The sequence below is a fragment of the Quercus robur genome, chromosome 11 (assembly GCF_932294415.1).
Source record: "Quercus robur chromosome 11, dhQueRobu3.1, whole genome shotgun sequence".
NCBI lineage: Eukaryota > Viridiplantae > Streptophyta > Magnoliopsida > Fagales > Fagaceae > Quercus > Quercus robur.
In genome coordinates this window covers 329,693-356,523 of record NC_065544.1, presented here as the reverse complement: position 1 = coordinate 356,523, position 26,831 = coordinate 329,693, and the positions used below count along the sequence as shown (strand labels likewise).

Genomic DNA, 26,831 nt, shown 5'->3' with positions numbered 1-26,831 from the left:
GTTAAAATTATGCATTTAACAACACATGCTGTATTGATGTCACTTGAATGTTTTTTTTTTCCATCTTTTTGACTTGCACATTAAACCTGATGTATTTACTGCTGTTTGGTATCATCTTTCGACAAAATATGTTGCTATGCCAGAAATAAATGTCTATTTTGTTCTGAAATATAGCTCTGTAGGAAACACAATTAACAGGATGTGTTTATTTTCAATCTTCTCTTTTTCAGCCTACGTAACACATTCAATATATAACCCTTCATCAATATTCCTTGGGAACATCCACGAAAACCTCATAAACTGTTTTGCAGTTAATGTATTGCTTTTCCATGAGAAAACGACCTTAAATTCAAGTTCAAAGATTAAAGGTGCTAAAGGAATACCAAAAGTGAGGTGTAGAAGTAGCAGAAATAATCCTCAAAGATTTCACTGAAATTGTGGCATTTATTGGGGTGGACTAGTTAAAAACATTTGGTTAGTTTAGTATTTTCCGTATATGACCCAAATGATATATTGTTTCAGTGATTTTCGTGTCTTAAAAAAGTGCTGATTCATGATAATTGCTAATTTTATCAATCAAATTGCATGTTAATTGTTTTCAAACTTCATTATTTATGTCTACTTTTTTTCCCTTTGATTTACCATATTGCTTGACCTACAAGTACCTTGTTTTATTGATACACAATTTTCAAGTTGAAGAAAATTTTAATTAATTACACTGGTTAACATATGGTGGACAAAAATGTGTTCTCTTCTATTCATGTGGCCTGTTTTAACATGCGTGACTTGGGGCTTTTGTTGAAACAATACCATTCTTTTTTGTTTTTTGTAGAAATATTGCAGTTTGATTGTTAATTGGGAATCTGATGCTGCTTTAAAATTGTGTCTTGAGATCATGATTTTATGGCTAAAACCGTGTCTTTAAGACAGTTTCTGCCTTTCTGTAAAAATTCTCTTTAAAGGCAGGGTTTTAGTTATGGCTTTACTCTCTCTCTCAGAAGACTCACTTTATAGTGATTGGAATCTTATATTATTTTTGACATGATGACTATTGTGGCAGTTGTTAGTTTTTTGAGACAATAACGTTTGTACTTTTCATCTTTGGGCTCTGTTTGGATTTTGCTTATTGCTGAAAACTGAAAACACTGTAGCAAAATATTTTTTAAATATATGAATAGTACCGTGAGACCTAATTCTAACTTTTAAAGTTGTTTTTTTGAAAAAAGGTACTTGTGAGTACCGTGAACAGTGCACGGGACCCACAAAAAAACGTTGGACACTAGACGCGCTATCCAAACAATCACTTAGTATGGGGTTTAGGGATACCTGAATGGTTCCAGCATCTCTTGTGGTGCCTGGGCGCTGGGGTTTGAACCCCATCAGCCCCACTCTCTTTATTACATAGCAAAGAAATAGAAAGAAACAAAAAAACTTTTGAGTTTTACTCTGGCTGTGATGTGATGAATTATATTTATTTAAACTCTTATCAGATAACTGCTGAGGTTGCACTGGTGCTTTTTTCTTCTGCAACCATTCTGTTTGTTGTCCCCTTCAAGTATGTTCTTGCTTTTCTTCTCTTTGATCTCTTCACTCGGGAGCTAGAGTTCAGGATGGAAATGGTTAAGAGATTCAGAAAGTTTTTGAAGGAACGTTGGGACATGGTGCCTGCAGCACCTGTAGTTGTATTACCATTTGAAAATGAACAGTCCAGGTCAGAAACTGAAACAAAGGAAACAGAGGACCAAGAAAAACCAGAAAGAATTCAGAACAGTGGCAAGTCTGGATAGATTGTGTATGTACACTTTCAGAGTAGGTTTTTGTTGAAACATGGTTGAAATTATCGCCTTCATATGGTCCAAGTTTGATTTTCATCCCCCAAATTGAAAATGTTGCACTTTTGTTTTGTCTTTGAAATTTTTAAAAGTATTGATTTTGTCCTTCATCTGTTTTCCTTCAAAGGAACTGCAAACATGGCAGAGGGGCCCGGCATAAATTTTGACAGCAGATGGAAATCAAACGTAGGCCAAATTTTGAAGGCTGAAAGTGTATTGATAAAAGATTTACTGCTAGCTCCCGAGAAAAGAAGATGTAATGTTATTGCAATTTTTATTTATTTTTGGTATAGAAATTGGTGTACATTGTGTTTTGATTTGTTCTCTTTTATGTTTCTATTAGGATTCATTTATTTTTGTAGATTGATATCAATCTTTTTGTACTAAAACACAGAAATCCAAAGAATGAACACAAGCCGTAGATAAAGGTTTTTTATTTTATTTTTAGAGAGATTTTAAAGAATCTCACTTCTTGCACTAGAAAAGGAACTAGATTTTTTACTCTGGTTTCAATCAGAATGTGTATGCGCCAATGATCACTAACATAGCGTGCAGTCTAGGAGCTTACCTAGGTGAACATTCCAGAATTTTCCTTTCATCTTGTTTTGGCATTTCAGCTCAGTTTGCTGACTTGTATGTTGTTTATTTTCAATCTGGTGCTCTATCTTCCCTGTGATAGTTCCATCCTACAGTAAGATGCTACCAATTCACGACATTAACTACATCTATAAAAAATTTGGATTTGTCATATTTTTCGGCTTCTGAAATATATATATTTTTAAAATAATTAAGTTTGACTCCGGGCTAAAAATTTTCCTACTTCACAATTGGATTCTTTTAAGATGTGTACGAAAAATCAAGTCAAAATGTGAAGATTTGCTTTAAAAAATATGCCTCCATCTTTTCTCAACGCATTAATGGTTCCACAAACTAACTAGTAATTAGCCTAAGGGTATGTTTGGTTGGAGATGAAATAAGAAAAATAGAAAATAAATGTGAGAAAATAGAATTTTAGGTTGTTTGGTGAGGAAAAAAAAGTTTGAGGATTTTGGTGAGGCCTAGGCACTTACATACCTGGCCCACTAAAATTTGATCTCTCTATTTTGGAGAGAGGACAAATGTGGAAGGTTGATGCAATTGATGATAAAATTACCTCTAATTAATACCTATCACCAACCCCTCATTTCTTCTCTCTTTTGCATGCCACGTATGTCTCTCACTCCCTCCCTTTTTTTTTTTGGTTCATTCTTTTCATATTAACGTGTCTTCGTTTTTTTTTTTAATCAACTGTTACTTTTTTTTTTAATTAACGGTGTTTTTTTTAATTAAATGGTGATTTTATTTTGATACACAAAATATATATATATATATATATATATATATATATAAGTGAATGGAGGAGTAAATTTTTATTATTATTTAATGATTAAAAATTATTTTATTAAATTATATAATAGGGATATAAGAGTAAATTTATATAAATTATATATTCTACTTTCATCTTTTCTTCGTCTCAACCAAACACCTTAAGAGAAAATTAAAATATTTTTTATCTTTTTACTTTTTCATCTCCCAACCAAACAGACCTTAAGAGCTCCCTAGGTGAGGAAGTGTAGACCATCATCCCCTCTCATGATCTTGGGGGAAAATAGGCTTTTAGCCTTTTACTCTTATTTTTTAAAATATCTAGTATAATGTCCCTATTTTGAAACTACTTAGCAGAATGTTATTGTTTTAGAAACTTGATTTTAACAAAATCGAGTTATATGTATATTTTTAAATAAAAAACTTGACATTAGCAGGGTCAAGCTTCACTTAAATTTTCAACAAAAATAAAAAAAAGTGACAAAATATGCATAAAATTCGACGTTGCTAATGTTGAGTTCCACTTGTACCTTGATTTTTTTTAAATTGAGTTTCAAAATACATAGGGACACCATGCTTGATAGTTTTAAACAATATGCTAGATATTTTAAAAAATAAGGGCAAAAGTCCATTTTTCCCCCATGATCTTGCCCACAAGTAGGCATGCTCATGTCAAGGGGCTGGTGTCATAACTCCAGTAACCAATGGCAAGGGAAGGCGCCTCCTCCATTGTCGGTGGTGGCTTCGTGGGGGCCGAGTTGTATTCTTGGGATTGCCTGGGCATCACTATAGCAAGGCGGATGGTATTCTTTTTGCTGAGTGGCATGCAATAACAAGCCTAAGGTGGCCATCAAGCTTACATGGCTTTGCTCCCACGTGGCTACGACACATGGTCATGTGTCAGTAGCCTTTGGGTTGTTTCAACTTTTCATGCCAAGCAGTGCAGAATCGGTGCCACTCGGATGCTTTCTTTTGCTTTTGGTAAGCCTTGTGGCTTGTCATTATGTGGTTCGCTTGGTGGTGTTTTGGTCTAGTGTACGTGATGGTGTGTGAGTGATGGCAGGATTGTATGGCTCGGCAGGCTCTGTGCTTGTGTATCATACTATCTTGCATGCTCCCCATCAGTTTTGATCCAAGCGTTAGTTGATGCCTTGGACTCAATCTGGGTTTTTGTGCTTCATACCTACTTGAAAGACATTTTCCCCTCTAATTTTTACATTCCTAATCGATGCTCCTTATGGGGTGTCGACAAGATCTCAAAGTTGTCCACGTTTCCAATGTGTGCCTTACGGATCATGCATTGCCATCGTGGACTAAGTGGGCGTACTTATGGTCTCAGATGTAGAATTTTCTGTAGATGTGGGGTCTTTGGCTCCTTCTGCCAACATACCAAGCCCCTACATGATTGATGCGCCCATCTGTGTCCTTCCACTCCCTCGGGCCTGCTTGAGCCTTGGTTGTTCCTGCTAGTAGTCATACGCTTGTCTCAAAAGATTAAGTCATGCATGTGTAAGTATGAACTAATTTAGACTATGAAACTGTGAACGACTCATTAAATTAATTATAGTCGTGGTTGTGAAACTCAGACCGAACAGTATGATTTGACTTGATTAACCAAGAACCGTTCACCAAGATGATTCTTTTAACTCCAAAACCGGCATATGCAAAAAAAAAAGAAAAGAAAAAAGAAGTGCACCGTGCAAATTGCATTTGAACCTTTGGGGTTTGAAAACAGTGGACAGTTCTCACAGCATCAGATAAAAGTTGTTTTTTTTTTTTTTTTTTTTTGAATTTTTATAATCTTGGTAATTACACCCATTTTTGAAGTTTCAACTACTATGAGATGTTGGCGGACCTTGAGATTGCATCACCATTTCTTCTCTCTGCGTTTTTTTGCAAGTTTCTACATTTTCGTACTCTATAGTCCTTGGATGATGAATTGCTGCCTTGAGTCTTGACTGTCACGGTCACCCATAAAATGCTTGGCTGCCAACCAATTTCCTCTTAATGCTTGGCGTAACTATCAACCACTTTATTTATTTGTTTAAATAGAAACCCTTCAAACTTTTCGTATGTCTTTATATTGAGTATAAATTTTGAAAATTTAGCTGTTGTGTTGCATGTTCTTATTATATCATTCGTGCTTGCAAAATTTTAAGAAGATTAAAGATCAATTGATATGTCATCAAAGAAATGTTAAACTTTCAAGTTTTTGTGATCTAAAATTGTGTATAAAAAAAGTTTTTTGATCGAATAGTAAATAACATCCAATTTGAATAAAATATGATATGCATGTTAGGAATATAAGGAACATGAAATTCAACGGTTTTCAAAATTCACACCTAAAAAAAAGATATATGATAAGTTTAAAGAGTTTCTCTCCAAATTAGTTTGGAGAGAATATTTGTTCGGCCTGCATAAAAAGAGTAGCATATTGAGCTCTAACAAAAATTTTAAGTATATTAATTTCATATGTATGTATAAGTTAATGAAGATATATATATATATATATATATATATATATATAGTAATAATCCCAAAATGGTATATCGATATTGGCCGGTACAGAAATATTTCATCATCTCGCCAAAGCGAAACGACTTATGGTACGGTATTAACTCCATTGATAAGAAACTTGATATCTAATTTATGATTGATTAAGATTTAATATTTCTTATCTTCCTTATGAAAGTTATGATATGAAAAATATTTTTGAAAGGTAGATCTCTATATTTATTGGGACTGTTTTAGTCAAGTTTTTCTATTTTTACTAATTTAATATCTCTATTTATCTTTCATATAATTATTAACTTAGTTATGATGTCATTATGGTGACCTCGGTTCTATCTCACAAATTTTGAACCTCTCCATTTTTTTTTTTATTCTTTGAACAATCTGTGTTTCAAAACCATAGTTATAATTTGCCTGATGGTATCTACTACTCGAATAACTATAAATCAACCAGTTTCTCATGTTTCAATTAGGGTTTTAAAAATGTTTTCCAAATAAATTGTTGCTTTCTTTGCTTTAATCTTTGTTACAAATGATTTTCAAACTTAAACTTTGTTTTCTTGAAAACTTTTTGGTTATCTTATATATATATATATATATATATATATATAACCAAACAAACAAACAAAGTTTAACCCTCTTTGAAAATTGGATAAAAACATAGTTTTCACTAAAACCATGGAAAATCCTTTTCCTAAAATAGAATGGTCTTTAATGTTTAAACCTTTAATCAAGTTCTTTCTATCCTAAAAAATGAAGAAAAATCTTGGTGTTCAATAAAACCATGGACCCCATTTTCTCCACAAAAAAAAAAAAAAAACCAACTTTTTTCTTGTAAAAAATACTTATGTGTTCCAAATTCATTTTCCTTAGTATCTACACCTTCATCATTTTTTTTAATGTAAAATAAAGAGAAGCCCTTTTTCCAAAAAAGAGGTAAACCTTTAGTTTCTAAATGAACTTTTTCCAAAAGCCATGAGTTATCCTAAAAGAAATTGCTTATCTTTTTAAAGGTAAGTTTTCAAGGTTTCCATTCATGTGCATTATTTTGAATCTTTGGAATTGCACTATTTTAGAGGTTTGTGTCTATGTTTTGTTTTCATTTAACCGATAGCCACTAATCAAGCTAACATATTCCCCCTTTCCCCTTTGCAGTAATGTTTTGGTTCATTATGTTGTGCATGAGACTAAGAAAATGGAGGATAAATTTGCTAAAAGGTGACATCTTTCCTTCCCTCTCTCTTATTTTATGTTGTACATATTCACATACTAAATATGTAGTAAATAATAATCACATGTTAAATTATATGTATTATGTTTGAAACCTAGTAAATTCTCACATGTTATGTACATATAATTTAACATGCTTTGTTTGTAAATAATTCTTTCAAATAAATATTCACATGATATGTTATATGTAAATAAAAACTTACATGTACACCCACACACACTCACACATTCTTTACACAAAGCCTTTTCAAAGACCAGATGCCAAGTGTCTAATTTTTTCACTAAAAATTTATTGTTGGAATTAAAATTTAATGGTCTACTATCCCTTGGATAGGCGGTGTGGGGTGCCTAACACTATTCCCACTCGTAATCGAACTTCTGAGTCCAAGATTTTTTTTATTCGAGATTTTGGTTTATCTTAATTAATTAATAACCCTTGAATTGGTTTTAGTTAATTAGGTAACTAAAAAAAGAATTAGACAAATAGGTGATCAATCACACCTAATACAAAACCAATAATTGGTGGCGACTCCTAAAATAAAATAAGAAAAAGAGACCTCACACACACACACACACAAAATTCTCCCTTGAAATACATACACACAAAGAGCCACGTTGCCAAGGACCTAACGTACGGGGAAAAAAAAAGAAAAAAAAAAAAGAAGGCCCTTAAACAAGGCTTTCCTTTCTTGGGGTGTCCATAAGCCAGAGGTAGGGTCCAAGAAGAGCATTAAGCATCATGTGGTGTCTAGTTCACCCTCGACGACCTTTGAAAATCCAAACCCAGGTGCCTTCCACGCATGGTTGTACTAATAACTGCTTTAGGTCTCCAAGGTGAAAAACCTCTAGATTGATGGAACAATGTAGAAAAGGGGAGTTAGCAAAATAGATTTGTAACACCTCGAGAAAAGGATTGGCTCTAAGGGCCGGGCATGAGGGTCCCAATCCCAAACCTGTTCGCTATCAGTGGACTACTCGAGCTACTCCCACGGCGAAAGTAGGTTGTTGTGTGTTGGTCGGGGGATGGACTAGGAATGACCACCTTAGTGGTCTTCCTTAAGTGTTAAACAATCAACTTAGAATTGGAAAGTACAAGGGGAATCCTATTATTTAATTAAAACAATGCATTGTAATGGTCCTTACGGATGCTTAGGCAATGTAATTTTTACCCAGTTCTCTACATGTCAAAGTGAAGAAATTCAACTAAGCGCGGGTAAACAACTGGAGTAACTATGATTCTATTGACGTAGTTAAATGCCTCGTCATCTAATTAGTGACACACATGAATGGATTAACGAGATTCCCACTGTCCCTAACTAATATCTAAGGAAACTTTAGCCAAGGGAATGGGTTGGTAGATTTAGTGGGGAAAGAAGACCCTAATGAGAACCTTGTGAAATGATTTGAGAGAAGTGAAAGACCACTACTTTTCATGTTAATTTACTTATTTCATGAATTGGAAGTGAGGCTTTGTCCTATTTTGGGACCTAAGGCTCGCCTCGGTGGGCCGATCTGATTGGAGGACATTTTCAGGTGTGGAGTATGGCTAGTGTAGTACATTTGCTAAAATATAACGCAAGTGTTCTAAGATAAGCTCAGTGAGAACATAAATCTCGTGTGGAACAAAAGGGTATGGTTGCAAGCTGTAGACACTTCATTTTGTACCCGTTAATAATCTTTGGTCCTTGACCCTAATGATGAGCTTAAAATATGTCAACTAAGTGTAATTAAAGAGTTCACAATAGTGTGGAAATAATCACAACTCAAAAGTGCTCAAATTGTTTTAAAAAAACGATGCTAAAAAATGACATTTGCTTACGATTTTAACCATAACGTTTGATCCAAAAAAACATTTTTAAGTTAGATTTTTTTAATTGGAAATTAGGCATCTCAGGCTTCAATTTGAACATAAATTTTGCATGTTTGAGTTTATATGGAGTGAGTTATGACCATTTGAAGTCGGGCCAACAATGCATTCAAAATTAGGGTTTTTGGGAAGCATGCATACATATGCATGAAAGCTGCATACGTAGCCACGATTCCAAACCTTCAGAACATGATTTTTGGGCCTCCAAAGCATCATTCTTTGAACGGGGGCAACCCCTAAACTCTTGGGAATGTCCAAAGACATTTAAAAAGCCCTGAAAACCCTAGTTTTAATGTATAAATACTCATATTAAGTCTCAAATCCAAACCCTAGCTAGAGAGAGTTTATTTTTTGCTCCATCTTTTCTTAAACCCTAATTTTTTGATAGTTCATTTTCAAAATTTAAATGGAAAAAGTTTGATAGTTGGATATATGTAATGCCTTAAGCATCCTGGATCAAGTCTTCAAATTATTCTCTAAAGGTTTAAATTTTTTGTAGTATAAGTAACAGTTAATTAGCCCTTCCTTAGAAACTTACAAATTTCATTAATTAGCCCTTCCTTGGAAATGGACTCAGGCATGCTATATCCATATCAAAAGCTTGAGAGACTAAAGAAGCAAAACTCATAGACAACACCTTTGTACATTTTTTACAAATTCAAAAACCTCTCTTTAGTTAGTTCTAAGGTAGAAACTAGTTTTCCAATTTGTTTTCAAAACCCTTTTCAATTAAACTTTGTTCTTGAGTTGTGATTCCTAAAAACTATTGTGTTCTTTAATTCTTTTCTTCTCTCTAAACTCATAATCTTAAACAATTATGAGTATTCTTTCCTTAAATTCTTTCTTTTTTTAATATGATTCACGTGTTTTCTTAACATAGTTTTTATAATTGTTTTATTTGTGTCTTTATTTTATTCTTATGTTATATTAACATGTTAGTTATGTGATGCTAGTTTGAATATTAATGTTTTTTTTTTTTGGTTTAATGGTTTTGATTCTTGTTTGATGTGTTAACATGATTATAGGTTAGTTATATTTGGTTCTTAGTTTAATATTTAGGGTTTTTAACATACTTGTTAATATCTTTGTTTGTTTAAATATATAAAAATGTATTTTTTTCGAATCTGAGCTAAAGGATGCATACGTATCATTGAGTATGTGTGCACATGGTTTTGACCATGCATACACATAGTTGAGTATGCGTAAACCCAGATTTGATAAAAATCTTGTTCTTATTGTTTTAATCATTTTTCCATGGGTTCTTTGATTTTGTTTGACTATGCTTAGGTTAATTATTCATGTTTATTTGCTTTCCGTATTTTACTTGGTCAATCTTGCCATGTTTGGTTTATTTGTGATATTTTTCTTTTTGAGTTTATTTGTTTGATTAGTTTTCCATATTAATAGTATATGTTTGATCGTGGTTTTAATGTGTTTTCTTTTCAGTTATTGTGTGATATTTAATATCTTGTGTGTGTTATTTTATTTAAGTGCATGATGTATGTTTAGGTTAAGGATTGGGGCTCTTTTAATAACTTCTTTATTGGCGAAAAGCACATTTTCGTCCCTATATTTTCACGCGATTCCCACTTTGGTCCCTAAGTTTTTTTTTTACCGCTTTTAGTCCCTATTTAGAAAAACGCCTTTTGTTTTAGTCCTTTCCGTCAGTGCTGTTAGGGCACTGACCTACGTGGCAAACGGAATTATTAAAATAATAATAATAAATTTTATTTTGTCATTAAAAAATGCCAAGTCAGCATTTAAATTTTAAAAAATAATTTATTAATTTTAATTAAATAAAAAAATAGAAAACAGAAATAAAAATAAAAAATCACATCAATTGAGATTGAAGTGTGTCTTGAGCAAGAATAATAAGAACACAAACTCAGATCTAAGAACACAATTTTTTTTGAAGAACATGTGTTCTTCGCGGTCAATCATCCAACCTTGCCCAGAAAATTAAAGAATCAAAAATTTTTTTTTTTCTCTTTTCTTACATTTCCTTAGCAACCAAACCCATAGAATCACTCAGATTTACAAAACACAACAACATGCCCACATATTTACAAAACACAAAGACACTCAACAATTACTCAGTCGATTCTTTCACATTCTCATTACAAACACAAAGACTTTCAAAGATTCAAATCACAAAGACCTTCAACAAACACAAAGAACTTACACACCTTCAACCAAATTTACAAACCCAACAAAGCAAACCCAAATGAAAACCAAATAGCAAAAACCCATTCCAATCGTGTAGATCGAAGAGAGGGAGAGACCGAGATGTCATTGGGTTTGGCTTTGTGGTCGTGGTGGCTGTCTTGGCAGCGGTGCTCATAAGGGAGAGACCGAATCTCTTCATTTAGATCAAAGAGACAAAACCGATCTCAGCATCTCTCTAGTCTTGCATTGCGCCGCCACCAGCCATGGCCGCCACTAGTCTTGCATTGCGCCACCGCCAGCAACTGATCTCAGCATCTCTCTCTAACCCGGATTAAACCATCTCAGCCTCTCACTATCTCTAACCCAGATCAAACCAAGATCCAAAAACCTTAGAGAGAAAAAGTTTCAGTCAACAGAGAGATACCAAAATCGATCTCAGCTTTGAGGGAATTAGTTTTGGTTAGAGCTAATTTGGCCGCAATTTGAGGTTTTGAATTTGTTTTTGTGTGTTCAGGTTAGACAGAGTGGTCTGTGAGGTTTTGAATTTCTTTTTGTGTGTTTAGGTTAGACAGAGTGGTTTGTGAGGTTTTGGGTTTGTGTTTTGTGTTTGTTTTCATGTTTAATTCCTTGTTCAGGTTTAATTTGATGTTCTTATTTATTGGGTTTGTGATTTTTAGATTTTAATTTTGTGTTCTTAGATTTGAGTTTGTGTTCTTGTTGTTCTTGCTCAATACATACTTCAATCTCAATTAATGTGATTTTTTATTTTTATTTCTGTTTTTTATTTTTTTATTTAATTAAAATTAATAATTTTTTTTTTAAATTTAAATGCTGACTTGGCATTTTTTAATGACAAAATAAAAATTTTTATTATTATTTTAATAATTCTGTTTGTCACGTAGGTCAGTGCCCTAACGGCACTGATGGAAAGGACTAAAACAAAAGGCGTTTTTCTAAATAGGGACTAAAAGCGGTAAAAAAAAAACTTAGGGACCAAAGTGGGAATCGCGTGAAAATATAGGGACGAAAATGTGTTTTTCGCCTTCTTTATTTAAATATGGCCTAGCAACACATAATGGAGACCAGCCCACAAGCCGGACGGTCTTGGATGCCTAACACCTTCCTAAGCCATACCCAAACTTCGGATCCATAATTTGGTATGCAGACCTATGCATGTAAGTAAGTGGCCCAAAATGCCAATTTGGTTCAGGGTCCTAAACCATGTGGCAACTCCATTTTCACCCTCCGCCCCATCCACTCCAGGTCGAGGTGTATTTGCCACGAGGAAACCACTCGTCGTGAGCGCTTGCACCCACATAAGCACCCACAATGCGGCCATATCATATGTTGTTTGATTTTTTTGGCCAAGTGGATCATAGTGGAGGGTAATAATGGAGTTACCACGTAGCTTATGTTTAGGAATCATAAATATGAGCGCCCCTTGTGGAAGGACTAATGTAGTCAAAAGAATTTTGGGCGCTCGCCTAGGCGCCCAGGCGAGGCGAGGCGCCATAAAAGCACCTCAAAGGCATTGAGGTGAGGCGCCTTTAGCGAGGGGCTTGCCTTTGGAGCCTAGGTGCTTACTTAGATATTTTTTATTAGGTGAAAGGCGAGAGCCTTAGTAAATTTTGGCTTTTAAAGCCACTAATGGCATGTTTTCTAAATTTAAGTGGTTGCAAGGTTGATTTTAAACCTATTATCCTTTAGTGGGGATGAGCTGTCACTTGCTAGTTAAAATAAATTAATATAAAAAATAAAATAAAAAAGCATAAAACAAAATATCCAAAAGAATCTTCAGGAATCACTCTTCAACAACACTATTTAGCAACTTTTAGAGCAAAGCATTGCTATTTCTTCTTCTTAGGTAATATTTTTATTCCTTTCGTTTTTTTTTTCTTTTACCGTTCTCTCTCAGACTCTAAGTGTCTCCAACAACTCTCTCCGCTCTATTTTTCTCTACTACTTTTTTTTCCTTTACCCTTCTTCTTGAACTCACTATCTCACAGCAACACTCCCTTATCTTTCTAATATGAAGTTATGAACAATATTTTGGTTTAATATTCAGACTTAGTTGATATTTGGATGGATACTAATTTTTAATGGTGATTTATGAGTATGATGCATAATGCATGTATTAATTTTTTTATCACAAACATAGGCTCTATTTGGATTCAAACTCAAAAACTAGTTTTATAGACCAGCTCCTATCCACTAGGAACAAATTTAGATTTATTTATATAGTATTCTTATACATCAAATACATTAGAATGGAACCCTATATGTAAAAAAAACTATATTTAGAATTTGGCACCTTGCTTCACTCGGGCTAGCGCCTTTTTGGCCCCTCATCGCCTCGAGCGATACAAGTCTTTAGAGCCTTAAGGGCGCATTTCACCTTTGACTACCTTGGGAGGGCCTGATCTTACTATAACACGTGTCTAGAGTTTAGGTATGCGGATAGGAAGGTGTTAGGCACCCAACGTTACACGACCTGTGGGTCGGCCTCCATTCATTGTATTCCACATCCTAATTCCATCAAAGGTTTCTCTAGCATACACCCTGACATTCATATAAGCATGGTATAACACATACATCACATGACATTTCATACATGTCCTAACATGCATCTAAACATAACATTTTATTTCATCCACATGCATAGCCTAATTAACATTCATCTAGGCATGGTATATCCTACCATTCATCTAAGCATTTCATGCTTTATCTCATGACATAACACATTACATAACCAAGGGCAGCAACCACATCATCATCATAAAGCAGTAACATCACATCATCACAAAGAAAACATCATATCATCATCAACAGGCATATTCACCATGTTCATCACCAAACTCATCATATCTATAAAACATATCATGTACATAATCGAATTCATATGTGTGTTCATGTGATCATGCATAACTTACCTTTACTTACCTTATTGCATTGCAATACTTATGCATCATGCATGTTCATGTTCAAATGTATGTTTGTGTTTGTTCACCAAAGCACATAAGCCGTAAGTATCAATCTAATAGATTAAGCATACAAACATGTTATACTACTAACCTCTAGCTTGAACATGTGAAAATTGACTCAAATAGAACTTAAACATACATTTAAACTAATCAAGACAGAGAAAAAGTCAAAGAACAAAAATTTTGGGATTCTAGGTTGAAAATGTGTGCGCATGCATAAGCATGTGTATTCATGTTCGTGGAGATGCATATGCATGCATGCGCATCCCTATCTAAATACGCAATAAATAACACTCAAAGAAACTACATCTTATCTAACTTATCATGCTTCTAAACTATTTAAGTTATAAATCTACACTACAAATCAGGTTATTAAAGTAGAAAAATTCAATAGAAACTAAAGAAATTTAAAGAAAAAGGGAAAAAAATACCCCACACAAAGGACTCTTAGAGCTTGATTTTGACTATTCCCCCTCTGTTAATCTACAGAACAAAAACACCTAGGGAGTTAGCAAGTTTAACTAAAGGTCTTAGATAAAAATAGATCCTAGTTAAGAAACTTTTAGTTTAGGTCATCCTCTAATTCTTTCTTTGATCCCAAGGAAGAGGGATTTGCAATGACAAGGTTCTTTCCCTTTACGGCAGGAAAAGCCAACATTTGAGGTGGGTTGCCATGGAAATGGATATGAGTAGAGGAGAAAAAAAATGAAAAAATATAGATTTATTGGAGAAGAAAATGACAGAGAAAGAGAATGGAAAGAGAGGATGAGTTGAAATGAACAAAGTATGGGTTAGTAGGAGAAATAACAAAGAGAATGGGAAGAGAGGATGATTTGAAATGAACATATGTATGGGTTAGTGGGAGAAATAATAGGAAATGGTGAAGAGTATTGTAAAATAGGCGACACATTAAATGAACTAAGGGCTATATGTCTAGATAGCAATTAAAGGAAGAAACTTGGAAAGACAAGTCTGTTCGCAACATATTAGAAGGAAAGGGAAATAAAGAGAAGAGAGAGAACATAATAAAGATATAGGGAAATAAGGCTCAAGAGGCCCTTAGGAGGAAGAGTGCAAATGAGAAATGTGTTAAGGAATAAAAGCCCAAAGGCCCAGTTAAAGAATGGAAGAGTAAAGCCCAAGTATAGATTCTAAAAGGGTCTAGTAAAGAAAATTCTGTGGTAAAGCATTTGAGCAAAATAGGAAAAATGATTAAAGCTAAAGGTGGCCCTTTGCAATAAATAAGAAAGTAAAGAACAATGGGCCTAAAACCCAACGAAAGGCAACAGGCCCATAAAGCCCATAATGTCCATATAAAAGAGAAAGAGAAGCCAAAGCTTCCTTTGGTGGAAAAAGATGAAAGGGAACAAAGAGTAACAACAAGTGATAGAGGTAGTAATTGTATAAAGAAGAAAAAAAACCAAACCCGAAGAGGAGACAAATGTAGCAAAGTTGGGGTCTTTGCTGTCCCGTAGCCCAGCCAATGCAAGGGAAATCAAGGCCCACTAACGAGATGCTGAGGGTGTGACTTGATGAAGAGGGGAAATATTTCATATTCCGCCTAGACCACTTTTGGGAATATGCTTTGCTAGGAAAGCATCTTTGCCAAAAATGGTAGGAAATAGTTGAGAGTCATCTGATGCATGCTAGAGGAGGACAAAAAGAATTAATGAGAGCCTTTACAGTTTCAAGAAGAGAGAGTAATGATGACTCCATGGCAAACTAGCTTTTACCCAAAATGGGAGGGGTTGCTCTATCGTGGGGGAATGGGTTGAGGCGCCTTAGTGGGAACGTATAAGGCTGAACGTGGGCGAGGCAGGGGGGGGGGGGGGTAGTGGGATGGCATCTTATTGAACATGGTTAGAAAGTAGTAGGAGAACGCCCGATTGACATGGGTAACAAACATCACACAATAAGGATGAATGTTTGCAGCGAATAGAGAACTAGAAAAGAATAAGGGTAAAAGGGGGAAATTACATAGGTATGATTTTGGGGTATAAATAGGAACAACAGACATGAATAGAGGGACACAATAACCTAGGCATTCATAAGAAAAAAAAAAGGAGCTAGTAATAGAAGAGAGAAAGGGCTAAAGTGACACTCGAGAGAAAAAGAGTAGGGTATTCACGACAGGAGTGTATAGCATGCATCACTAGGAATTATTTTCCTTCCTCAGAAATCCTAAATACATACTCTCTACAATCTCCTAATGATAACTACTCTAACTCACATTCCAAACTAGTCAAATTTGTAGCCTTATTAGGTTATAAGGTTGTGTAAGTTGGGATTGAGCTCTTTTTAGTTAACATCCTGTTGAGAATACCTTTTCTACTCATGATTATGTCTATTGAAGCAGTATTTATTCTTTGTTTTCATGATACACATGAAAACAAAGAATATATATATTTATGATATATCTATCTTGCCCTTTCGAGTGTTATTTGCTTTGTACATAGACTAGTTCTTGGCATATCCTGCAAAGTGAGCCAGACCCAGCTCTCCTTCTTTATCAATAGCAGCCAGCCCAAAAGGTCAAAAAAGGAACCTACAATCACTAACAAAGACAAGACTTGGAGCTTACTTAGGTGAAAATTTCACAATTTTCCTTTCACCTTGTTTTGCATTTCAGCTTAGCTTGCTGACTTGTATTTTTGTTTATGTTGAATCTAGTCCTCTATCTACATGCGCCAGTTCCATCTTATGGTAAGTTGTTGCTATCAATTTATGACATTAACTACATCTAGGGGTGGCGATTTGTATTCACGTGTTTGGTTTGTGTCGTGTTGACTCATAAGTATTTAACAATATAGGTCAACACTAACTTGATTTATTAAACGGTTTAAGATTCCTCAACCCCAACACGACTTGTTTATTAAATGAGTTAGTATTAACCAAATTGACCTAAACTATGAAAAACCAAACAAATACCTTTTTTTTTTTAATTATAAAATTCCAAACTAACGCGTAATTGCATCACAAATAATCATTCAAAACTAAAATATATATTCATTTCATAAATAATTAATCATAATATGTCAAAGAAAATAAACCACAACACCTAATAAGTTTATAAACCTAGGATTTGAAAGTTATATTGGTAAAATGTCATTTAATTATACGAGTCAGATGGGTCAAACAAGTTCCATGGTTTGGACACAAACCCGATACGTTTATTAAACGAGTCAGTCACGTCAATCAGAATATGATACGAATCCGTTAAGCCTTAACCCATAATCTGTTAATTTCGTGTCATGTCATGTCGGATTCAAGGGTTGTGCATAATTCTGCCACATCCAACTACAACTATAACTATAACACTAGCTATTGCTAGTCACTAATGTTGGTTGAAGGCTTTTGTTACTTTTGTGTTTGCAATACTGAAGAGGATATGAAATTCTATGCAGCATTTCTCAGTGCTGTCTGTAAGACGTGTCCACAAATAAGTTTTGAAATTTAAAATCGACGGGACTTAGCTTGGTAAGCTGCATTTGTTTTTATTTTTTGGTTTATAAATCTTGCATACTAATCTTTTTCTTGGATCAAAATGCTGTTGCTGGGGGAGAGGGCTCTCTTAGCTTTAATTTCACAAGACAATAGAAGGTGTTGCCTTTTTTCATATTCTTTTGGCCGAGAGAAGATTATACAACTAGAAAATTTATACACCCAAACCAGAGTGGAATGATATGGTGGACATCTTACAGCCAAAAAAGAAATTGGGTTAATTGCATTGACCTTTATTGAGATATTATGAAAAAACACTCTCCAAATGTTTATATAATGACACATTCCCTTAAGGTTTGTGTAAATGCAACAGTTAAGTTTTCACTACCTCAAGGAGGAAAGTGTCCGCAGTTTGAGTAAAAATCTTTTACGAAATGAAATATTCCTTTATGGCCTGTTTGGAAGTTTTGAGAGGGAGGAGAGTAGAGGGGAGTAGAGGGGAGGAGAGTAGTGGAGAGGAGAGTAGAGGAAAATGATTCCCCTCCACCTTGTTTGGATGTTTTTAAAATTAGTAAGGGGGAAGGGAGTAATTAGCCCTTCCCCTTGTTTGGATGTTTTAAAAATTAGGATGGAGAGGAGAGGAAATGATTAAAATAGACAAATTTACCCCTATTTGAAAATGAACTTGCAACATTGATTTATGATTAATTTGTTAGTATATTTTTTTTATAATTTTTTTATGTGAATTAAATAATTAACATTAGTATATGATTAAATATTTTTTCTACTTTTTTATTATATTAAAAAAAAACCATCTTTAATTGATAATAATTAAAATAAGAAAAAAAATGTTTGGTTTGTTTGATTTGATTGTGGTTTGTTTGGTTTTTTTCTTGTTGAGACTAGCTCTACCAGTGTAGCCCAAGAAGTAGTGAAGAAATTGATTTTCACCTTCTCCCAAACGGAAAATACAGCTGCTCTGTTCTTATATACGGGAAACAGAGTGTAACAGAGTTCCTTAATTACTGTATATTAGCTAGCCGTTGGGGGTCAGAGATTTTGGTGGAGCCTAATGCACCCACATAAATATTTGGCTTTTACAAGCTATTTATTTAGACTCCTAATGCACTTAGAAGTTAGAACAGGCGGTGGCTTTCCTTTGAATAATAGTAATACGAATTGCACTTGGACTAGGAATACAAAGTTTCTTCAATTTAAAAACGCCAATCAAATATTCTGCCTATCAAGCAGCAGTACTAATGAATTTATGTTCTTTAACACTTATCATCTCTTTTTGCTTATTTTGGTTTCAAATATATATATATATATATATATATATATATATATGTATATATTGAATTTGATTTATGATACCTGATTCTAATCATGCCTTAGATTGATAACTAGCGCACTGATTTTGTGTTCTGGCTAGAACAAATCTTACTTAACAATACTTTCTGCCTCCATAATCGGTGCTTTTAATAAACCTAACAACCAAAGATTATTTTGGGGGTTAAAGTGTAACAGTGTAACAGAGTTCATTAGATAACAGTGTTAAATTTTCTCAGGAAACAAACAATGATTATTTATATAATCAGTTTGTAATTTTGTTAACTTAGAAAGGATAAATTAGGAAATTCATTTTGTCAATAATTTATCTACTCTACTCTCCCTCCAAATCTCTCCAATTTGGGGGAATTAAAAATGAGGGGTTAGAAGTAGTTGAAACCCCTCCAAACCCCTCCAAATCCCTCCCCCTCCTTCCTTAAAAAACTTCCAAACAAGGTAATTAAACTACTCTCCTCCCCTCTACTCTACTCTCCCTCCTTTTTTAAACATCCAAACAGACCATTAGTGAAATCACAGCATAAAAGGGCATAAACTTAATTATTGTATTTATTCAAAATTCAAGGGAGTTTCATTTTGATAAATTTCAAAACAAAGTAAAAACAAAGTAAGATTGAGTAGAGTTTTAGATTATGGAACATTATATAGAATTTGCTAGAACATTACGCATAATTTTAACATCAAGGGTATAGCAAGCACCGCAACCCACCATCTGTGAGGGACTACTTTTAAGCCCTTTGATTGATTACAGAAAAGTTGATTATCATGATAAGAGCATACCGTTTGATTCCTGTATTCAACCAAAAAAAAATTAAAATTAAAAGATTGTAAGAAACGCATGGCATATTCAAATATGATAAACATTCTTATACATATTTTTACTCTCAACTATTAACTACAAATATTAAGTGCTTGGAGCTTCTTTTTTTTTTTTTTTTTTTAATATTTAAATGGAGCTTAAAATTTTTTCAATTGCGCTAAATATGGTCTTACCTTGTTGCACAGAAGGCTACAACGTAGTTTGCTCCAGAGCAAGTTATGACACTAGTAGGATCATCATATGCGTAGCTGTATGCAGCCGGGCATACTTGTTTGAAACTCTTGGAATAGTTTGAAGGTAAACATGTGTCAGGCTTTCCATACTTTCCTCTACAACAATACTCATCAGTCTTGTACACATCACACGCACTTCGGCAAGCTATGACCTTCCCTTTGGCCTTAAGGGTAAGATCTGATGGGCAATTTTGCCTCATATCTCCATCACAGCCAGCAGTGCTACAATTGCCTGTACCATTAAAAGCTTTAACCATCACAGGCAAGTTAAAACCATCTACAAGGCTAACATCATAATAATCGATTTCTCCAAGGTTAAACTCGGCGATGGAGGTGGGAGGGCTACTCGGGCCAGTGCAATTGAGGGTGCTGCCACAGCTACCGGTTTGGCATGTGCCATTGCCATTTTTGTTGAATTTGCAACTGGTTCGAGCCCAAATGCGTCCACCCCACCCAGATGAAGCGGTATAAACAGTAGATTTGCCTGGTTTTAGTTCAATTCCACCACCACTGATGTTCTCGCTATGTGTTATTCCTGGCCATATTGTCTCCTTGCAGGAATTTACTATGGTGAAAGTTCTTGTACTGCTGGATATTCTAGTCACTGTCGCACAAGGTGTGCAAAAATTTGTAAGCATATTAATGGAAGTCAATGTCCTCAGAATTTTGTAGTCCAACTTTGACACGAAAATTTAAGTGTCTGAGTCAAATATTAGATGCATGCAATGGTGTAATGTCGGGACAAATTGAACCATGAATTTGAAAATATATCAGGCGTCTAGTGGTTTTTGCTAATCATAAAAATACAAATAAATCTTAGAACATTAGGCAAAAGGGTGGAGAAGGAATGTACCTGATGCAATGATAGTGAAGATGAACACAATTGTCAGAAGTACGCTGCAAAAAGAAGCCATCACTCTCTCTGCTTTTGCTGAGGATAATTATATGTGAGGAGATATGTTTTATAAGAGAGAGTACAGAGGTGTCTAGTAAAATAAAATAAAATAAAAGAGAAGGAAGAATACGTGTACGCGAGAGTGAATCTACATCCTATGACAGCCCCAAAAGGTTCCTTGCTTACACAACCATAAAGTCAAATGATACCTTGCCTCAGTTAATGTCATCTAAATTTTTTGCCCCCTTTCTCTATTAACACATAGAAAATTCTGGGTTTTACATTCTACTGTTAACGTAAAATTTACGTTGTGTTACGTGTGTCCTATACTTGACATCTATGCTTTGCATTTTGTGGGCTGATGCCTTGTTCTTCTATTTTGTCTGTATAACTATAAGAGATGAAACAGGATATTCAATATTACTGGTAAATATATAGTGGTTGTAGCAGTTCTGAGTGGCACAATTGTGACTGTTCTGAGTGGCACAATTCTGATTGGATATTCAATAAAACATGAATTTAGAAAACCAATCAAGAGGTGTATTCAACACTTAAGTAACAGTTCTGAGTAGCACAATTGTAAATATTGTGAAAATCGTGGGACCTACACATTGTCAGTTGATATTATGGACAAGTCACAAAACACTACTCTCTCCATATCTCTCTCACGCTTCAACTCTCATCTCTGGGTAAAATTTGGTAAATAGTACATTTTTAGGAAAAAAATTCGGTGATTAGCACGCGTTTGAACTTATTTAGTTAGTTGGACTATTTTTGGAACTCGAGTTTGGCAAACTCGAGTTCCAACTCAAAATCAACTTTACTACACTCGAGGTTCGACCAATATAAGTCTGACGTGGAATAAAAACAAACACGTGGAACTTAAGTTTAGTAAACTCGAGTTCTATGCGTTTAAAAAAAAAAAATTACCCTGATGGAACTCGAGTGTACTAAACTTGTTTGAGCACTCTAATGACAGGTTTGTCATTTGATGTCAAGAAAGATTTTTTTCGACCACAAGATGATGATGAAGAATCTCTTGGTCCTGAAGTACCATATCTTAGGGTGAGTTTGGTTCAATTTTTTGTAAAAGTGCATTATGAAAAACCTGAGTTTTCAAAAAGTACATAATGAAAAAGTGCATTTTCAAAAAGTTAAGTGTTTGGTAAAAGTTGTTAAAAAGTGTTTTTTGAAAAAACTGAGTGTTTGGCTAGTACTTATAAAAGTGGCAATTTGAAGGATAAATTACCAAAAAAGACAATATATATAAGGGAGTTTATTTCATACTTTATTTATTTATTTATTTTATGTGAGTTTGTTTCATACTTAAATCAACCACTTCATCATACTTAAATCAATTTTTCTTTTTCTAAAAAAGTTATTTTTTTTCTCACCAATATTAGCTAATAATAACTTACCACTTAAAATTTATTGTGAAAATATTGTGATAAAAATTGATACTGATTTTAATTTTAACATACTATTAAAATTATTTTTTTCTCTTTCTAAAAAAATTATTTTTTTCTTACCAATATTAGCTAATAATAACCTACCACTTAAGATTTATTGTGAAAGTATTGTGAAAAAATTGATACTGATTTTAATTTTAACATACTATTAAAATTATTTTTTTCTCTTTCTAAAAAAATTATTTTTTTCTCACCAATATCTATATATATATATATATATATATATATATAAAAGTAGAAGCTGAGAGAAAATGAGTTCCTAGAATTAAGGAGATAATGACAAATAAGAAAAGTCCCTACCTAAAATTCAGACAAATGTAACTTTAAAAAGCGATACATTATATTGTTTCCTAGAGATAACACACCGTATGATAGCCTCTACCTCTCTCACATAAAAAGAAAAAAACCGGCCCAGATCGATTTAGGCTTGGAATACTAAAAAAAAAAAAAAAAAAAAAGCGCTGGATACAGAAAGAAGTAGAGGGTTCTCCGTTCCTCTTCAGACGTAGAGCACCGCTGCAAGCACATAGAGGAAGAAAAATCTATGGGCATCAACACCGTTAGGCTACATATCTGCCACCATCAGATCGTCGGAACCGGTTCCGGTACGTTTTCCTCATATTTTTTTAGATTTGGGTATGAAATCTATCTTTTTATTGAGCTTTTTTGTCGGAACCGGCACCGGTACATTTTATTTATTTATTTTTAAGATTTGGGTATGCAATGTTACTTTTTATTGAGTTTTTTTGTTGTATAGGTTTATTTTTGATTTTGCCTTTGATTCGTTTTTGTTTTGGGTTTTTGGGTTATCTACGAATTTTTTTTTTTTCTCAATTTTATGCTATTCTCTCAGTTGCACCGTTTTATAGTTTCTCCATGAAATTTCGGGTTTACTTTTGTACTTCCATTTCTAATCTGAACAAAATCATTGGGATAAGTATAGAATTTAATGTTATGCTGATATTTCTTTAAACCTTCCCTGCCGATCTGCTTTGCGCTCTGTTCTGTTTCTTCTCTGCAACAGAGTGCAAACCTGCCCGCTTAGATTTCTGCCATCAGGACAGTTTAGAGTCACAACAGAAAGAGTTCTCAAGGGTTAGGGTTTTGGGGTTTTGAGAGAGAGGCAGAGAGGGAGAACAACTTACGGGTAGGGTTTGGGGATGCAATTGTGGAACAGTTTGATGAGTCAGTTTCCAGATTTGGGTATGAAAGGTTACTTTTAATTATGTTTTTTTGTTGGATAGGTTTAGATTTGATTCATTTTTGTTTTTGGTTTTTGGATTCTCTATCAAAATGTTTTTTTTCTCAATTTTAAATATGGTTTAGTCTTTTGAAAGACTTGATTTTGATTTAGGGTTACGTTTTTGGTCCAGCACCACCCATCTCCGGCTCCATTCAATCACAGCCTCAACGGTGATTTTGGTTTAGGGTTATGTTTCTCTGCTCTGTTAGTTGTCTGCCCCCATCACTTCTCTTCAACGGTGTATTAGGAAGGTACGCATGATTTTCTTGGAACTTCTCACCTGTGCTTTTTATATATATGTTTCCTTAAATTTTAAGTTAATTAGTGTATTTAGTCCAACTCAAGTACGGAATAACTTTTTATTTATTTATTGTTATTGTTACAAGGATAGATTTTGTAGCTATCTGAATTTTGGGTTGTACATGAACCACTAAAAAATGCAGAATCAAGGTTTGATTTGTTGTGGTCCAAACCTTCATTTTACAGATTTAAATTGTCACTGAACTGCTGCATTAATTTTTACAATTCAACCCATATTTTCAATGTTTTCTTAGGCTTCGTTTGCGGTATTTCTTTCATCTTTCTCTGCTGCAATTTAAAATTGCTATCATTTTTTTTTTTTTTTTTGAGCAATCAAAAATAATGGCTGCAATTATATGGATTGTCCTCTTTGCAGTTTTACTAAGAATAGTTAGGTATACAAAAGTGCTCACCACAGCCAAGAAAGAAAACCAAAAATACATAAACTGATACCAAAGCAGTAGTAAAAGTGTTAAACTTGAAACTAAAATCTTATGAATAGTGGAGCTAAGGAAGATGTTTTGCACAGACCTTGCACCTGTAAAGCAGTAAAAGATAGAGCACACCAGTTACACATCACACGCATGATACAATGCACTTGAAATTCCACTAGACATGAATTGGATCTTACCTTCTGTTGTAGGACTTTAAAAGTAGGAAGTAAGGCTACAGTACTTGATGCAACAAGAAAAATAGTTTGCAATCTCTGCTCTAATGGTTAAGAGATGTCATTTTTTGGTTTCACATGCTGTGCAAACCAAAAACCGACTCAATTAGATGATTTCATTATTTGGTTTCAACTGAATTCTTTGACCAATGGAAGGACATTCTTAAGTACGTAAAAAAAAAAGTTGTTCCAATAAATCATTGAGGATGACTTTCAGATGAAAAAAGTTGCATACATCACTATTATCCATAGAAACATCATGCGAAGTTAAATTAAATTAAAGGGAATAGATATATCATAGTCTCTGAAGAGAATAATTGCACAGATCACTATTACCCAAAGAAATCCTTGGCATGTTAAATCAAATTAAAAGGACAAAAAGTATCATAAAACCAAAAAGAACCCCTTCCAACAAAAAGATGACTCAATTTTACATTTCTTTGGAGAATGTGAGAAGGGCTACAGAATTTCTAATTGTAACATCTTTTGTGGATGGACAATCCCCATCTCTTCTTCTGCCTAAAGAAAGAAAGAACTTACATAGATATACAAAATTGTCACTACTGTTTCATCTTAGAGGCACCATATCACAATTCATGTAAGCGAGAAGTGAGATCAATGAAGATGTCTTCACTGCAAGGAATTGTGAGACCACCCATTGGATGATCATACCCGAATTCTCCCTCAACCTTTACTTAGCAATTCCTTCTAATTGCTTTCTGAATGAGTACGAGCTTCAAAGAATGTGCTTATTGCAACAGATTAGGCAAACTTATTAGAAAGCATAGTTAATCCTAACAGTATATTTTATTATTGTAAACTAAGGTATTAAATTGCTTTAGATAATGCAGAAATTGACCAAAAACCAAAAGCAGAATCATTATATACAAAATAGAGCACAAAATATTACTTTATGTTGTTAAATTTGAGTTTGGTATTGATTCAAAATTTGTAATGATTCATTTATATAAAACTGCCATGTGTTCTGAATTTTAGATAATTATAATTAATTATATGACACACAATCACATGTTTTATAGGATCTTAGTTTCTAGCACCTCATTTATATTGACTCTTATCAGGAATTCTGTATTTATAATAACATATTTTCCCTCACATGTTAATTCAGATTAGTCATCCCTGACTTATAAGACTTTTGGCTACTATTCGAGAAGAACTACTGAATTAAATTGAAAGGTAAGGAAAGCCTAATTTTTCTTTGTAGCTATTATTTAGTTTATAACTCTTTGTCCTTTGTTAATGACTGATTAAAAAAAAAAAGTAAAAGTAAAATAGTTTTAAACATATCAAATATGGACTCTTTGATTCTAAAAATAAATGCTAAAACTTATTTCTTTCCTTTACCATGATATGATAGCAAAAAGAAAAAAAGAAAAAAGAAAGGAAAATGCAAGAGAAGCACACCTAAAGAGACAAATGCTAATGTTTGAGAAACGATCCAAAAGAAAATGGCATGAAAGAAAAGATAGTTTACAAAATAAAATTACCCAGGCTAGGAAAAAAAGCAGGGATAGAATGGCAATAACTCATGACTGCTCTTTGTTGCATTCACTTGGTACAAGTATAAACTTTTATGCGTCAAGAGGTTCGCTTCTCTTTCTGCCACTCTGTACTTATTAGTTCTTTAAACATTCTTTTTTAAAAATTTGAAAATAAAACTTTCAATTCAAGATTATTAGATATCGATGTTGACATGGGCCATTCCTTTGGAGAAACTAGGTTGAACGTAAGTACAGATGATACTTTGGTAGAAGATGGGTCCAATTGTTGTGCTGCTCCTCGAGGAATCCATGGGTCAGAAAATGAGTGGTTGTGAAGAATTTCCAAGTAAATGACTTGACTTAAATTTACAAGGGAAAAAAAAAAAAAACTTGACTTCCATTTTTGTTCATGTTATTAATGTTGTCCCCATATTTTAAAATTCATATGGGAAAATTAACTGAACCTTGGAATTTTGGCTCACCTTATGTATGTGTGTATTGTGGTTCAATTTATGGTATGAAGAGAGAACAGTAAAATCTAAGAAGCCTAAGAACTCAAAATTCTCTCTCTATTGCATCTATTTAATTGTTAGTCTCTATCTTTCATACTATTGAATACTTTGTTTTGTAGAGTTATTTTGGAACTCCATGCATCCATCTTAATTTCATTAATTTTTGAATATAGGCTCCAGTTGTTGTTTTTCCTATTAAATAAGTAGTGTTGTACTTAAAGTTGTTGGTTTGATTCAAGTTCAAATTTGAAGATTTTATTGATTAAGGTAGATCAAGGTCTTTTTTTTCATATTTAGGTGTGGGTAGACTCATTACATGAATTTGAGTGTCTATGTGCTGAATTAGCAACATGTGGAGGTTTTTTTATATTATTTTTAAAATGTATTTGAACAATGGTAATTTACACAATCTGTTTAGTGCACATTTTTTATAACCTGGATTTTTTTTTC

At 33.7% G+C, this 26,831-nt stretch overlaps 2 protein-coding genes and 1 long non-coding RNA gene across 7 annotated transcripts in view; 2 read left to right on the top strand and 1 right to left on the bottom strand.

Annotated features, from left to right (window-relative positions):
- LOC126707673 (uncharacterized) overlaps window positions 1–2,147 on the top strand; it is a 34,076-nt gene extending 31,929 nt beyond the window's left edge. For 2 of the 4 annotated variants that reach the window (XM_050407497.1, XM_050407500.1), the window contains one exon: window positions 1,491–2,147. In XM_050407497.1, the coding sequence (XP_050263454.1) occupies window positions 1,491–1,787 (297 nt within the window). In that variant the 3' untranslated portion in view covers window positions 1,788–2,147. The remainder of the gene's footprint in view (window positions 1–1,490) is intronic. The other 2 variants (XM_050407498.1, XM_050407499.1) reach the window with 2 other exon arrangements.
- Window positions 2,148–19,337: 17,190 nt separating this feature from the next.
- On the bottom strand, window positions 19,338–20,785 carry LOC126707192 (pathogenesis-related thaumatin-like protein 3.5). The gene is made up of 3 exons (XM_050406789.1): window positions 20,647–20,785; window positions 19,734–20,397; window positions 19,338–19,530 (listed from the first exon to the last, which is right to left on the bottom strand). Exons 1-3 carry the CDS (start codon window positions 20,705–20,707, stop codon window positions 19,395–19,397), a joined length of 861 nt encoding a protein of 286 aa, XP_050262746.1. The 5' UTR covers window positions 20,708–20,785; the 3' UTR covers window positions 19,338–19,394.
- Window positions 20,786–22,579: 1,794 nt separating this feature from the next.
- LOC126706085 (uncharacterized) lies at window positions 22,580–26,480 on the top strand. Of its 2 annotated transcripts, none has more exons than XR_007648508.1 (4): window positions 22,580–22,762; window positions 23,512–23,651; window positions 25,497–25,564; window positions 26,108–26,480. It is a non-coding gene; the product is annotated as an uncharacterized LOC126706085 (long non-coding RNA). The 2 variants fall into 2 exon arrangements; XR_007648509.1 differs by having other exon boundaries at window positions 22,581–22,762; window positions 23,531–23,651.
- Window positions 26,481–26,831: the final 351 nt, after the last annotated feature.

What these genes read in the sequence shown, in the direction of transcription:
- LOC126707192 (XM_050406789.1), bottom strand. Translation starts at nt 20,707, where the DNA reads ATGGCTTCTTTTTGCAGCGTACTTCTGACAATTGTGTTCATCTTCACT. An exon ending in CTTCACTATCATTGCATCAG is followed by an intron (nt 20,398 to 20,646) that starts GTACATTCCTTC and finishes CTTGTGCGACAG; the next exon opens with TGACTAGAATATCCAGCAGT. An exon ending in GTAGCCTTCTGTGCAACAAG is followed by an intron (nt 19,531 to 19,733) that starts GTAAGACCATAT and finishes GGTTGAATACAG; the next exon opens with GAATCAAACGGTATGCTCTT.